Source organism: Melospiza melodia, chromosome 10 (assembly GCF_035770615.1).
Source record: "Melospiza melodia melodia isolate bMelMel2 chromosome 10, bMelMel2.pri, whole genome shotgun sequence".
NCBI classification, from domain to species: domain Eukaryota; kingdom Metazoa; phylum Chordata; class Aves; order Passeriformes; family Passerellidae; genus Melospiza; species Melospiza melodia.
In genome coordinates this window covers 15,582,804-15,596,784 of record NC_086203.1, presented here as the reverse complement: position 1 = coordinate 15,596,784, position 13,981 = coordinate 15,582,804, and the positions used below count along the sequence as shown (strand labels likewise).

Sequence of the window (13,981 nt, the reverse complement as noted above, 5' to 3'; positions counted from 1 at the left end):
AGCTCCCGCAGATGCAGCCCCCCCGTTCGCTGCTCATCTCCATGGGAACGGCCATCACAGCTAATGATGGCTGCTTCAATGGCAGCCCCGTGACAAACCAGGGCTGATCCGGCCCTTGCAGCACCCCTGCCTGCCCCTGGAGCACACACCGAGATCCCAGCACAGCCTGCTCACCCTCCCTGGGGCTCCCATCCCTGCTCAGTCTGGAAAGGCCAGTGAAATATTCACATCAGCACCCTGCGATTCCGATAATCATGGATATAAATGCCAGCCCCCAACACATGGCTGAGAAACTCCCGGCCTGTGCAGAAGGGTCTTTCTCCTTAAATATATCAGTTTTTCCTGAAATGCGGTAATTTAATGCTGAGGAGGGAGATGATGTGTTCTCCAGCCACATTCCTGCTTTTCCAGCAGCCCAGGTTATAAATAACAATCAGCCTCTCCCGCCAGCCTGCTCCCCTATCCCCCTTCGCTTTTTTTAATCTTTGCCAAAGGTACTGTTTAGAGATCTTTCTAGACCATTTATTTTTAAATTACCAGCCAGAGGAGAGAAGTTAAAAAATAGGAAAAAAAAAAAAAAAAAAAGAAAAAAGGCAAAAGAAAGAAACTTCTGGGGCTGATAGCTTATCGTGAGGAAATCCAAATGTCACATTAGTTGAGAAAGTTGGAAGATTAAATTTTCCAACACCCTTCATCTGCTGCTGCTGACATTTAGGGGCTTTTTTTCCCTCCCCTCCTTCCCCTTTTTGCTGCATTTGCTGAGCAGGGTGAGCAGAGAGAGGGGTGAGCAGTGAGGGGGCAGCCCCACCTGGCACAGAGCCCCCCACCATCAGCCCCTCACTCTCAGCTCTCCCCAGGACCTCAGGGGGTGGCTGGGGGCTGCCCTTGGGGCCAGGATACCTTCACACAGCTGGGCTGTTTTCCACCTGAGAACACCATGTCCCAGGCTCAGCTTTGACAAGCATCATCCCCTGCCACGAACACAACACAAAAGGTGGAAAATTAATTTATTTCTGTGTTGTTCTGCCTGTGACTCCCAACCGAGTCTGTCTGCTGATTTCAACACTTCTCCCCACACAAACCCCATGGTTCTTGCTAGCTGGGAAAGGTGAAAACTTCACTTCTGCAAACATTCTGACAGCCTTGGCGACCCCTGGGAGAATTTTCTGATGTTCCCATTTGTTAAAAACCACTTGGAAATCCAAAGTCTGTTTGGGAGGATAGTGGAGCTGAGGTGCAGGCAGGATGAATAAGAAGCTCATTTCCTCCTCACTGCAGCTAAAGCCAGTGTAAGGCTTGTGAATAAGCCCCAGTTATGGGCAGCAGCCATTGTCCATCAGCACCCACTCTGGCTCAGCTACATCGTGCTCCATTTAAATAGAAAAACTGAAGCTAAATAAAGAAAGGATGGAGAGAGAACTATTGCGTTCCATTCAGACTTTCTGGTCTCATCTCTCTCCTTTTTTACCTCAGCAGCATCTTCCTTTTTTCCCCCCCATTATTTTTGTTGGAATTAAATTTGCTGTGATTGCACTGGTAAGGAAGCGACAGCAGAGGGGGGGAAGTGCCCTCCCTGCCAAACTCACACATATGTACAACAGGACAACCCCAATTTTGCAGTTTTGCTTGGTATCTCCTCAGGGCAGGACTAAAGCTGCTGTGGCTGGTGAGAGATTTGCAGGGCTGCTGCTCCTTGATATGTCAGCTCCTTTGGGAAGGGAGGGATCAGGGAGCTGAATCCTGCAGGCCCCAGGGACACTGTGCCATGCCACTGTGCACAGCCTGTCCCCAGTGCCCCCTGTGCTGGGAGGGCTCCGTGGGCACAGCTCCAAGGTCGGGATGCCTTCTCCCTGTCCTGTTTCCCAATCCTGCCTAATGTGACCAGGATGGTGGGGTGTGACACTAGGGAACAGCAGGCATGGGGACATCCAGCTTCTGTCCCCTGCCCTGAGCTCTGATAGCAAAAGCCCAGCCCAGCCTGATGGATGCATTAGTCCTGCTGCTCATCCCCTGTGCTGGGAGTTGCTCTGCTCCCCAGGCTGTCTCCTCCTGCCTTAACCACCAGCCAGTTTTTCCTTCACTTCTATCCAAAATCCCCTTTAATGTATTTTAAGCCCATTAGCTCCATCCTCTCCAGAGCAGCCATGGCAGGATCCTCTCCTCCCTCTTCTGTATCTCCCCACAGGCGGGAGGGGAATGACAGGAGACATCCTCAGCTGTAAATGAGTGGCACTGTGGGCAGGGAGACCTGCCCAGGACAGCAAGTGCCCTCCACTTCAGTCCCAGCATCTGCCCAACCTCCCCCTCCCACCTCCCAGCTCTCTGTGGCTGCTTCCCCTGCCAAGAGCCCTCTGCTGTCACTGCCTGGGGACAGTGACACTGGCAGTCAGCCAGCAACTCTGCTTTGAAGGCATCCATCCATCCTCCTCCCTTCCAGCCTGTCCCTGGCTCTGCTCTGGGGCACAGACTCCCAGGTGGGTCGAGAGGAGAGACAGAGGTCAGTGCAGGGCATGTCACCCAAGCTGGTGAGACCCCATCAAGCCCAGGTGCTCCCCTCCCTTCTGCACAGGGCCTTCTGGATGCTCTTGGGGTCACCTGTGTGTTATTTTTGGGTAGGGTCATGTGGTTTGCTGCCAACACCACGTTCTCTCCCGCTGTGTGACTGTCTCTCCATGGCACATCTGCTGTCAGGTCTGCCTGGGGACAAGGAGCAGCCCTGGTGCACCAGCACTGGCTGGGGCTGTCCCCAAGGCTGTGCCCTGCTGTGCTTGGGGCTCCTGGTCAGCTCCAAGGACTCTGCTCAGCAGCCTCACACCCAGAGCATCACTGACCTAAGGATCCTGCAGCACTGGGGTGACCTGGCAGCAAAGTGGGGTGTCCCAGGACAGAGAGGGGTGCCCCAGGGCAGAGCAGGGTGCTCCAGGGCAGAGAGGGTTGCCCAGGGCACAGAGGGATACCCAGGGCAGAGAGGGTTGCCCAGGGCACAGAGGGATACCCAGGGCAGAGAGGGTTGCCCAGGGCACAGAGGGATACCCAGGGCAGAGCAGGGTGTCCCAGGGCAGCCAGCAGTGCTGGTGGAGCTCCCTGCACAGCCCTTGAGTGAGGTCCCCTCGCTGTCACCACGGGAGGAGCTGGCAAATGCCATCTCTCTCGGGAGCCCCGGGGGATGGGGGCTGCCAGGCCCGCAGTTAAAGCACTGATTGCCAGAAATCACAGGATGGCTTTGCTCCGAGTAGGGCAGGGAATTAGATTCAGTCTCTAATTAAAGGTTTGCTCTTCATTTGAATTTCAGATGCCAGCTTTAATTTTAGAAACTTTTGCAGGCAGCAGAGCAACCTGCCCACCTGCCTGCTGCCAGGCCCGGTGCTGGTGGCCAGATGTCACCACGGCTCAGCTGGGGACACGGCTGCACACCAGGCACAGAATGTGGTTACAGCCGTGACAAATGCTGTGCCGTGACCCTGGTACCGTGCTGGGACAGACTGGTGAGGGGCTCAGCCCTGGGCCAGGGTGGGGCTGTGCCAGAGATGCCACAGAGAGAGCACTTACATATTCAGTGTCGGCCTTGGAGTCGTAGTACTCGATGTCTTCCTCCTGCAGAGAAAGGGGAGAGCTGTCAGTGCCATCAAGGTCAGGGATGGGAAAGGAGTCCCTGCCCCTGACTCATCCCCTCAGTGCCTCTCTCATGCTCCTGGCAGCCACCCTGCTGGGGACTGAGCCCTCCCCAGCCCTGCTGTCCTTGGCACGTGTTCAGGACCTCACATCCTCCACATCCACCCTGCAAGGACTGGCCATGGCCTGCCATGCTTCCCTGACTCAGGACTGAGCTGAGCCAGAGCACTGCAGGGCCACCAGCCCTGTGACAGTGACACCGGTGTGAGCACAGCCCTGCACTGTCCCCAGTGCCCACAGCCAGGGTGCTTTGCCTCTGCTGCAAACACCAGGAGCCACAGAAGAGCCAGGTTTGGGCAGCGTGGCAGGCAATGGCCCTGCAGCCACCCAGGCCCCCTCCCCGCACTGCAGAAACAGGGAGGAAAGTGTCCTTGCTTCCACAGAGAAATGCACGTCGTTAATTTGGGGTATTTAGAACCTATTTAAGCAGAAAGGTCTGCTTGGATTCCTCTTCCCAGAGTGTCAAGACGCGAGACAGCTGATAAAATTCCTGAAGAGGCAATTGGGAGAGCAGCGATGCTGTCACAACAGCATTCCGTGTAGCAGTAGCAAGGGTAATTAAAGGGCACTCAGAGCCTCTTCCCAGCGTGCCGGTACCGGGTGTGATGCCGGCACACGGGCAGCGCCGTCTGCCAGTCAATCCCCATCAGCAGCCAGCAGCCTTCCCGGCACGGGCAGCCCTGGGGTGATCACTGCTGCATTATGGAACAAGGAAAGCGGGCTGGTCCCCAGCAGAAACACGGCCAAAGCCTCCATGGCACTGACTGCATCCCTGTCCTGCCTGCCCCTGCTCTGGACAGCCCTGGACACAGCCCTGTGCCAGGCACGGTGGCACTGTGACATCCATGCCAGCCTGGAGAAAGGGACCAGTGGGGGCAAGCAGCTCTCTGGGCAGCACCACCCGTCCCACCAGCCCGGCACCACTGAGGGCTGGCTGTCACTGCCCCTCACCGGGATCACCCTCTCATCCAAAATTATTCCCCAGGGTGGCTCACAGTGGCTTCTCCCGGCTTCCCAAGAGGTGGGAAAGCCCTGCAGCTGATCTTGGGGACATCAGCAGCAGGGGACCCTGGCAGGCTGGGCAGGTGGTGTCTCCCCAGAATGGGGATTGCAAAGGGCAGTTCCAGCATCTCCCTGAGCAGAGAAGATGCCCATGGCAGAGACTGAGATAAGGCAGCACCGGAGGGGAAATATTAAAAAAAAAATTGACGCAGCATCTTCCAATTTCTGCTATTAAAAAGCCCAGTCATTAAGGGAACACACTTATTAATTATCTGTGATTTGTTGTGAAATGCTGTGGGGTTTACAACAACAAGAAAGGAAAAAAAAAGAATTAATTTCCCTTCATCTGGCCTTGCTGTGCCACTGCCGGCCCCACGGCCGCCCCGTGCCCGATCCACGGCCATCTGCACCTCCTAATGAAAGGAACCCCCGGAGACCCGAGCACAAACCAGCTAATTTCATGTTTAATGATCTTTAATCAGGAGTGAGTGTGACTAACAGCGGCCAGCCAGAAGGTGCTTTGTTATTCATTTTATTTGCCGTTGGCTCCTCCGAAAAGCTCGGTCCCCGCTCCCGCAGTGCAGAGGGCTCGAGGTGGGTGATGATGCTCGGGCAGGAGAGCCGAGGTGATGATGCTCGGGCAGGACAGTCGCTCCCTGCTCCTGCTTTCCCCGCCCTAGCGCTCCCACGGCACAGGGCACGGCACAGGGAGCAGAGATCCTGTAAGGATGTCCCTCCCACCGATTCCCCCAGGGATCACAGAGCCCTTGCCATGCCCTCTGTCAAGCCCTGAGAACCCCAGGAGCAGCTGGTGAGATCTCAGCCACACAGGCTGTGGCTGAGGTTTCCACAGAGACAGCACCAGCGTGGCCCTGGCCCTGACATGTGCCCAAAACCCTTGCCACAGCCCTCCTGATGCTGGGGGTTTTTCATGGGGCCCAAGGGAGACTGGGGGAGCTGGCAGGGCATCTGTGTCCTGGCCACTTGGAAGCCTGTGTCTGTTCCAGGAAGGAGGGAGAGAGCCCTCAGAGATGCATCTTTTCTCTCTCATGAAAAGATGCCATGAGTGTTCCAAGAGGCAACAAGGGGTCCTACATTTTCTGCTCACTAATATTTTTTTAAAACCACATTTGCCTTCTTCATACAATCCTCTCCTCCTCTGGTCCATGTTAAACTCAGCACCAGGTCTGTGTAAATAGCACTGGTATTTCTCGAGCCTTTCAGAATAAATACCAATAAAGAAAACAAGGGGGTGAAGACGTCAAGGGATTTCAAGGCAAAATATTGTCCCTGTCTCTGCAGGAAGCATACACTGGTTCCCACTGCAGGGGAGGCTGACAAGGAGGAGCTGCTGCTCCAGGATGTGTTAACCACCGCCCATCTTCTTGTACCTAAATTGCCAAGTGCCACCTGCACCATGGCACTGCCTGGCTGTGTCACTGGTGGGTAAGTGTGGGGTTATTTCAGCCCCTAAAGTGCAACCCTCAGTGCAACACTCTGGGAGCTCAGCGCAATCCCAGACTGATCTGCAGCTGTCCCTGTAGCCATGGCCCAGGCTTCTCCAGCAAGGCCACCAAGGAACCACCACACCTGCACCAAACCCTTGTGGTTCAGTGTCCCTGGGCAGCCCCTGGCCAAGGCTGGACCCAGGTAGCACCTCCTGAAGGTGGCCTTGGGGATGCTGCAGGCCTAAATCTCCCCAGGCACCCTGGCTCCTTCCTCAGCCCTTTGAGCCCTCCCCAGGTGCCCTGTGCTCCACACCTTCACTGTTTTCACACCCAAACACCAAGCGAAAAGCTGATTTAAAATCCAGGCTGTGACCTTCAGGAGAGCTGCAAGCTGGAGCCTTGCCAGTGGCACAAGGGAGGACCCTTCTCTGGCTCTCCTGACACTCCCCAGCAGAACAGGTATGAGACAAAGCCCAGGACAAGGAGGGGCACACAGGTGGGTGGTGAGGGACACTCCCCCCACAACCCCTGACACAGCCCTCTACGAGCATCCAAATAGATCTTTTTTTGCCTAAAACAATTGCAGCAACTAAAAATAATGCTGAAAAGGCCAGTGTTCTGTTACCTCACTGCAGCCTGGAGATGCCTGGATGGAGGGGTGCTGGACCAAGCCTCCAAGTCAGCGACCTGACCAGGTGACAGTCAAACTGTATCACACACAGAGCTGCCACCACCCTAAAAACCTCAGCTCCCTGCTCCAGCCATCCAGCTGGAGCACACAGCTGGCAGGGACACTGCAGGAGGGCTACGGCTTGTTCTCCCCTGTAGAGCTTTCCTGTAAAATCACCTAATCTGGCTAATCCCTCTCCTGAGGGCCTGTAGGACTCCACAGGATTGCTCACTGTAGTCCTGTAAGGGTCACCCTGTAAATCACATGCCCTGGGGATGCTGCAGCTCCCCGGGGCAGTTGTGCAGGCAGATCCTGCTGCAGCACATTGATTTTGGTCCCTCTCAGCCTCGAGCTGTGGGCTTCAATTCTCTGAGCAGCACAGGTGACCCCGGTGGTCAGCAAATCTCTTTCAAGATTTAATTGGCTCTGGAAGAGTCAAATCCTGCAGCAGTTTGCCTTCAGGCAGTTAGGGGGAACTCGGAGGGTGGTGGGGAAGAAAAGATGGATCCCAAGCTGGCACCTGCCTGTTTTCCAGCCATTGGATGGAGCTGGTGGCAGGACCAGCACCCCAGGGCACAGCTTATCTGTGAGGGGATAAGCCAGGTGACCAGAGCTGGGCCTGGTCAGACCCACGGGCAATTCAGTGGGTGGGGAGAGCAAGCAGGAGCTGGTGTGCCCATACAGCACTGGGGACTCTGCTCATGAGCCCACCTTTCCTCTGCCATCAGCACTTTGAGAGGACAGTGAGTGTTCAGGTACTTCTTCACGTCCCTGAGCCGCTAAGCACACAGAAATAGCAGCAGCTTTTGCTTATAGCTGCACCTTTCATACAGAGACACCCTGCAGCGTGTCACAGAGCTCCTGCAGCCTCACACCTGGGCTAGGGCAGCAGGGGCAGAGCATGAGCAGGGACACACACACATCACCACCACAGCATCACCCTGCCAAGCCCTCCTGGCTGTCCCTGGGCATTGGTGTGTGCTGCTTAGCTGGTCCTGGCCGGAGCTGGGGCTGCAGCTCTCAGCAGGTGAGTGCCCAGCCCAGGGTGTCTGAGCCCTGCCATGGGCACAGCAGCCTCCTGGCTGGGGAACAACAGAGCAGAGAAAGTGCTCCTGCTACACCTGCCATGGGCTGGGGTGAGGGCCACAGCCAGGAACAAGCTCCAGAGGGGCTGGATGGATTCCTGGGAGAAATTCCTACCTGCAAGCCAAACCTGGCTGTGGCTGGTAGGGGCTGACCCTTTGTTTGCACTGGCTAGAACCATTCTTGTCCATATGCTCCACGATGAATCCTTTCCTAGTCCCCAGAAGAGGACAATATTCATGGTTAGCCCCAGCCACCACAGGCTGCTGGACAGACCAAGAAGGGGCCTGGTGGGGCCCATCCTTCTCCTGCAGCACTGTGAATTCCCTGCATCCCATCCACCATCAGGGGCCCTAGGCATTACCCAGGACAGGTGGAAACAGTCATCATAATCTGCCTTGGCATCTTTTTTTTAAAAGCAATTTCCTCTCCCTGCCTCTCTGACAGAGCCGGGGAAATATTTAAGTGACCTGTCAACAGTTTTTTCATCTCCCCAAGAAGATGTTTTATCTGATCACACCTCGCCAGCCATTCTTCTTTGCACGGCATCTCCTGTCTGTCCTGCTCCTCTGAGGCTGCCTCGAGCGAGGCGTGGCTGCTGCTCCCCTCCAGTGCACCCCAGTGCCACAGCGGGGGCAGCACACACAGAGAGGCTGCTGGAGAGCCCCTGCCCTTCCTGGGACAGGATGGGATGGGATGGGATGGGATGGGATGGGATGGGATGGGAAGGGAAAGCAGCACTGAGAGGAAAGCCAGCAAGCCCAAACCATCACAGTCATGGAGGAGCCATGGATGGCTCAGTGGTCTTGCAGAATGGGGGGTTGGTCAAGCCCCCTCAAGCCCCATCCTTGGTTTTTAAGAGGGAACAGCACCGACACAGGGGTTTTGTGAATGATTTTCTTGTTCTGCTTTTCGGCCAGAACGGCGCTACAGGAGCAAGGTTGGTGCTGTAGCACAGTAATTCTCCGAGCGTAATGAAAGCTGACATTATATCAAACACAATAAAGACTCTCAGCTGATGGAGATCATTCCTGAACACACAAACCCATTAAACTGAAAAAAAAAATATCAATTCTACACACTCGCCAGCCAAAAGAAAATGTGATTTGTTATCTAAAAGGGGGTTATAAACACAGCTTCAATGCACTTTCTGTGCTGTAATGAAAACTGGGTTTGAAATGGCAAGACGACTGCAAATTAGAGTATTTGATTTTATTTTCTAACTTTTTAGGTAAACCTTCTACAAGGGCAAGTGCAAGGTTACGGTGACAATCTTTCTGTTCTCAGCTGATAAGTAGGATCTGTAATTAAAGGAGGAGAAAAATGAAAGGAGGATAAGGAGCTGGCGCTCGCCCTTCTGCTGCTGCTTTGAACACAAAGCTCTGCCTGCATGGCTGTGCCCAGCCCACGGGAGCAGCTGCTGGAGCCCACACGTTGCATGGCATGGCGTGGCATGGCACGGCATGGCATGGCATGGCATGGCATGGCATGGCATGGCATGGCATGGCATGGCATGGCACAACTGCTGCTCCCCCACAGACACACACCCAGCAGTGCTGGGTGGAGCAGCAGGATCCTGCACCTGGAGGGAGGTGGCTGCATTTCTCTTCACAGAGGAAAGCAAGGCACAACTTCCCAAGGATATTTTCTGGGAATCACACTGAGGAAGAAAAAAACCAATTCTTATTTCATTCTCTGCTCCTGTGTTGTGCCAAAGTAGAAGGCAATATGGAGATTGTTTACCCAGAGTGATGGTGTTTTGTTTCCTCGGCCTGTCAGGGCCAGGAGTGTGTGCAGATCGTCAGTCAGCAGACAGTCACAAGGTTTTGTTCGGTGTAGCTGAGTGCTTGTGCAGATTCAGTTTACATTTAGTGCAATATAGAATAATATAGTATAATAAAGTAATTAATTAGCCTTCTGATATCAACGGAGTCCTCCTTGTCATTCTTCCCTTCGTTGGGGTTGCCTTGCTTTTCCTACAGAGGGATCAGAGGGATGCAGCTCCCAGGGCTGTGTGGCCGTGGCTGGGTACCCAGCCATGCTGCCATGTATCCCTGCTTTATCCTGCACCTTTCCTGGGCAGGCAGGAGCACAGTCCCTGTTATTGCTCCTGTCCATCCCCATTTGGCAAACAGCAATCCCTTTCTCCCTGGAGTTTCGTTTCTAATGGAGCTTGAAATTATCTGGGCTTTGTTATTCCTCATGTGCTTGCAGGCAGGGGTTACAGATGGAGGCAGCAGCATGGGGCTGTCCAGCACTTGTGATGCCCCTGCCACCTCCACAAATGTCACCACTCCCCAAAACCACCCCGTGGTTAAACTCTGTCCCCAGCAGCTCCTACGTCCACAGCTCAATGTATGGCTATTTTTCTTTTCCAAGGAAAAAGGGCCTGCTGGGCTCTGACCCTTCCAAGGGCCCTTTCCAACATCACAAGGTGGGGAGAGGTGGGAGGCAGAGGGGCAGCAGGCAGAGGAAGAGGGGAGCTTCCCAGTATAGTGATGGAAAATGCAGCGAGGAAGGAGACTGGGAGAAAAACAACAGTAATAAACATTTTATGAAGCAGAAAATGGCTTATAAAGAAGTCAACTTTTAAAGGCAATTTATGTAATCCTGCCAAGCACACATAAACGAGGGGATGGATCTCTGCAGCACTGGAGTGTCCCCTAAAGGCACAAATAGCTCTGGCAGCCCCAGCACACCTACACACGGTGATGATGATGATGATGATGATGGTGATGTTGGCCTGGGATGCATTCTGTGGCTGGCACTGCAGATCTGCACCTCTGACAGCATCCCCCAGGTCAGCATGGAGTGTGGGACACCTGAGACCCTGCTGATGCTGCTGGCATGGGGCTGAAGGTCTGGAAAAGAACCCAAGGAAAACTTGGGAGGAAAGCAGAGCACCCAAATGGAAAAGAGCTGGGAGAACATGGAGCTGGCTGGGATGTCTGACAGGCCACATGGCAACTTGTCAGCGAGGATGGATACAAAGGATGGCAGCAAAAAACTCAGCATGACCTTTCAGCATTTTTATAGCTAGTTCTACTTCTGCAGGACCCTTGCCCAAGCAGGGCAGCAAGCAGAGGATGAAAACCTGAAAGCTGCATTGCAGGGTGGGCTGGAGCCCTGGCACCTCTGTTTGCTGCTGGGGTGGTCAGCACAGGCCAGGCTCAGAACTGGGGCCATCCAGAGCAGGGGGCCAGCTTGTGCCTTGAAGGACAAACCCTCATGGCTCTGCATGGAGTGGAGCCAGACTATCCCAGTGAATCTCTGAATGGAAGCCTGTAGGCCAGAAGATTCTCACTGGGAGAACTGGTAGGCCAGGTCACTGCAAATGGGGAATTTTCTGTGGTTTCCTACCATACCAGCGCCAGGTGGTTGCCATGTCCCTTGGTGGGAGCCCACTCTGGCAACAGGACCCAGCTCTCACCTTTCCAGAGCTCTCCCAGCCTTCTCCAGAGGGTGAATGTGCATCCCTGAGAGACCCCCACAGTGCAGGCAGGGAAGGGCACAATCTCTCCCCACGCCCCTCCCCACATCCCTGCCCACCATGACACTCTGAGCTGCCACATAGTCCTGGAGTAAAACAAGCCTGAGGGAACTCATGAGCGTGCTCAGAGTACGGGTGACCTTGGGGCCAAGGCTACTTTTGACCAAGGAAAATGGCCCCATATCCAGAATTGATCTGGGACACAGCCCCAGCTTGGCACAGCTGGTAGACATGAGGGTGGATGAGCACAGGGAGCAGGGATGAAGCAGGACAGGAGTAAGGGATTGTTTAGGGAACAGGGAGGCACTTTGCAAAGCTTCCTGTGGTGGGAGGCTGAGCTCAGCTCCAGAAAGGCCAGCTTGGCTGGGATGTAGCTGGAAAAAAGCAAGGAAACCAGAAAACAGCAAAGGAAAAGGAACTTTCCCCGTAGAGACGGCTCGTGAGTGATGGCTGGCAGCAGCTCCCAGCCGCTCAGGCTCTTGCTCCTGCTTCATTTTCCCCTGGACTTCCATAGCAACCCATCTGCAGTGAGGTTTAATGGGGCTGCCATTAGCACTAATGCAGTGCAAACACTCAGCATCTGCCGGCGCCTTTGGATGGAAACACAGAAATAACCGCGCCTGCCTCAATCTGTCACCGACTCCGGCACGGGGCGAGGACAGACACGCTGGGAGAGCAGGGGAGAGCTGCAGCCAGCAGGAACGAGCTGCTGGTGGGAAGGGAGGAGAGGAGGAGCTGGGCTGCTGTGCTGCTGCCCTTTCCCTGCCTGCTGTGGGGGCAGCTGCAGAGCCAGGGTCAGCGGTGCTGGCACTCCGACCCTGCCCATCCATCTCCAGGATAAAGGGCAGGAAAAGCAGGCTCAGCCCCAAAGCCCCTCCATCCCTCTGCTCTGCTCAGGAGCTGGGGCTGCTGCAGGCAGGTCTGAGGCAGGCAGGGATGATGCCCAGCACCCTGGGGGCTGTGCACAGAGCTGGACCAGTCCATCAAGTGTCCCAGGCAGGCCTGGGCTGTCCTGATAAAGCAGCGCCGAGCTCTGCGGTGACGCATCACTGCACATTGTTTCTGGGTGACTCGCTCCTAATTACCTTGATTAAGTGGTTGCAAACAGTGCTATTAAAAATATTTTTTTTTCTATGAAAGTGGATTTCTGAAAGGTTTGTGCCGTGAATGGCAATACGAGCCAAGAGCTTCCCAGTGCTTCAGCCTTTCCCGGCGTGTTCTGTGTCCTGCTGTTAGTCCCCTGGCAGTGGAAGCCAGCCAGGTCTGGTTGGAGAAGGAGCTCTGTGGGGCTGCAGAGAGCCCCTGCAGCAGGAGCCCATCCTTCTGTTCCAGAGGATGAGCAAAAGCTCCAAGCACTGCTACAAAATGCAGTGACTTGTGCCCACCCTGCACATGCCCTGGTCACAAGGCATCCAACCCTGGGTGCCAGCCCAGCAGGGTGGGTACAGGACAGCTACAGTGTCCCTGGGGTACCCACAGTCAAGCTTCAGGTGCTGCTCAGGGATGTTTCCTGACCCTAGAGGACACGTGAGACTGGGTAAACTCTAGGGATGAAGATGCCCTGCACTTCTCTGAGCTTTCCTTGGGAGCCCCAAGCCAAGGTCCTGGTCTGGCACTGGCATTGGCATCGCAGGTGCCTGCACCAAATCTCATCATCCTCCTCACCTCCTCTCCCCTGGCCTCTTGGGAAGAGCTGACAGCAATTCAGCAGTGCTTTCATGCAGACAGGGAGACCCCTGTGAGCTCATCCTGCTCCTTGGGTGCCCCCGGGACACAGAATCAGCCACCAGCCTCCACCCCACGCTGCCCACATGGCAAATGAAAGCCAAGCAGGTCACCTCCTTGCCTTCTCCTTTGCTTCTCCCACCTCTTCCTCTCCCCAGCAAGCCCTGGTGACCATCACCTGTGGCAGGAAGGTCTGTGTGAGCAGCAGCAGCAGCTCAGACTGTGAAATACCCCCCAGAATACAGCAGCCTGGCCTGGCAGTGGGGCTATCCCAGGCTGTCCCCTCAGAGGATACAGGAGGTTCCTCAGGGCTGGGCAGGATGCCATCCTAGCCAAGAGGAAGGGGCTGGGTGGCTCAGGAGTATTTTTTATTGCAGACTCCATTCGCGCTGGGAGAAAAACAATCTTTCCTTCCTTTTGTATTATGGTTATAATTTGAGAGCATTTCCAGACAGAATCCTTCAGGTTCCTGCTGAGTGCTATCACCGCCAGAATTACAAAGTCAAATGCAATCATTAAACCCGCGTCTTCCCTCTCCCAGCCCAGATTGCTCCTTCCCCAGGAGCAGCCCCCACCGCAACTGCTGGCATGTGCCACAGCTGAGCCACGCTGCTGCCACCCCGTGCCAGCCCCCCAGCACCGAACCCAGCGGTGCCAGAGCAGGGGAGAGCAGGAGCATCCTCAGCCCCCACCCCTCACTGCCGAGCTGTCCCTTCGACCTTCACCTCCTGCCTTCTCCTCGCCGTGTGTTCGAGGCTGCAAACGAGCTCCAAATCGCTTCATTTGCTCTCATTAGCGTGGCAGGCGCTGGGGCTGGGGCACGGCACAGCCAGCGGTGACTCACGGACGGGACACGAATGTGGGCAGGGAGGGATGGCACAGTGGCTGCCC

At 55.2% G+C, this 13,981-nt stretch overlaps 1 protein-coding gene across 2 annotated transcripts in view; it reads right to left on the bottom strand.

Annotated features, from left to right (window-relative positions):
* CACNA2D2 (calcium voltage-gated channel auxiliary subunit alpha2delta 2) overlaps positions 1-13,981 on the bottom strand; it is a 212,087-nt gene that overhangs the window by 30,537 nt on the left and 167,569 nt on the right. For both annotated transcript variants that reach the window (XM_063164515.1, XM_063164516.1), the window contains exon 5: positions 3,550-3,594. In XM_063164515.1, coding sequence (XP_063020585.1) covers positions 3,550-3,594 — 45 coding nt within the window. The remainder of the gene's footprint in view (positions 1-3,549; positions 3,595-13,981) is intronic.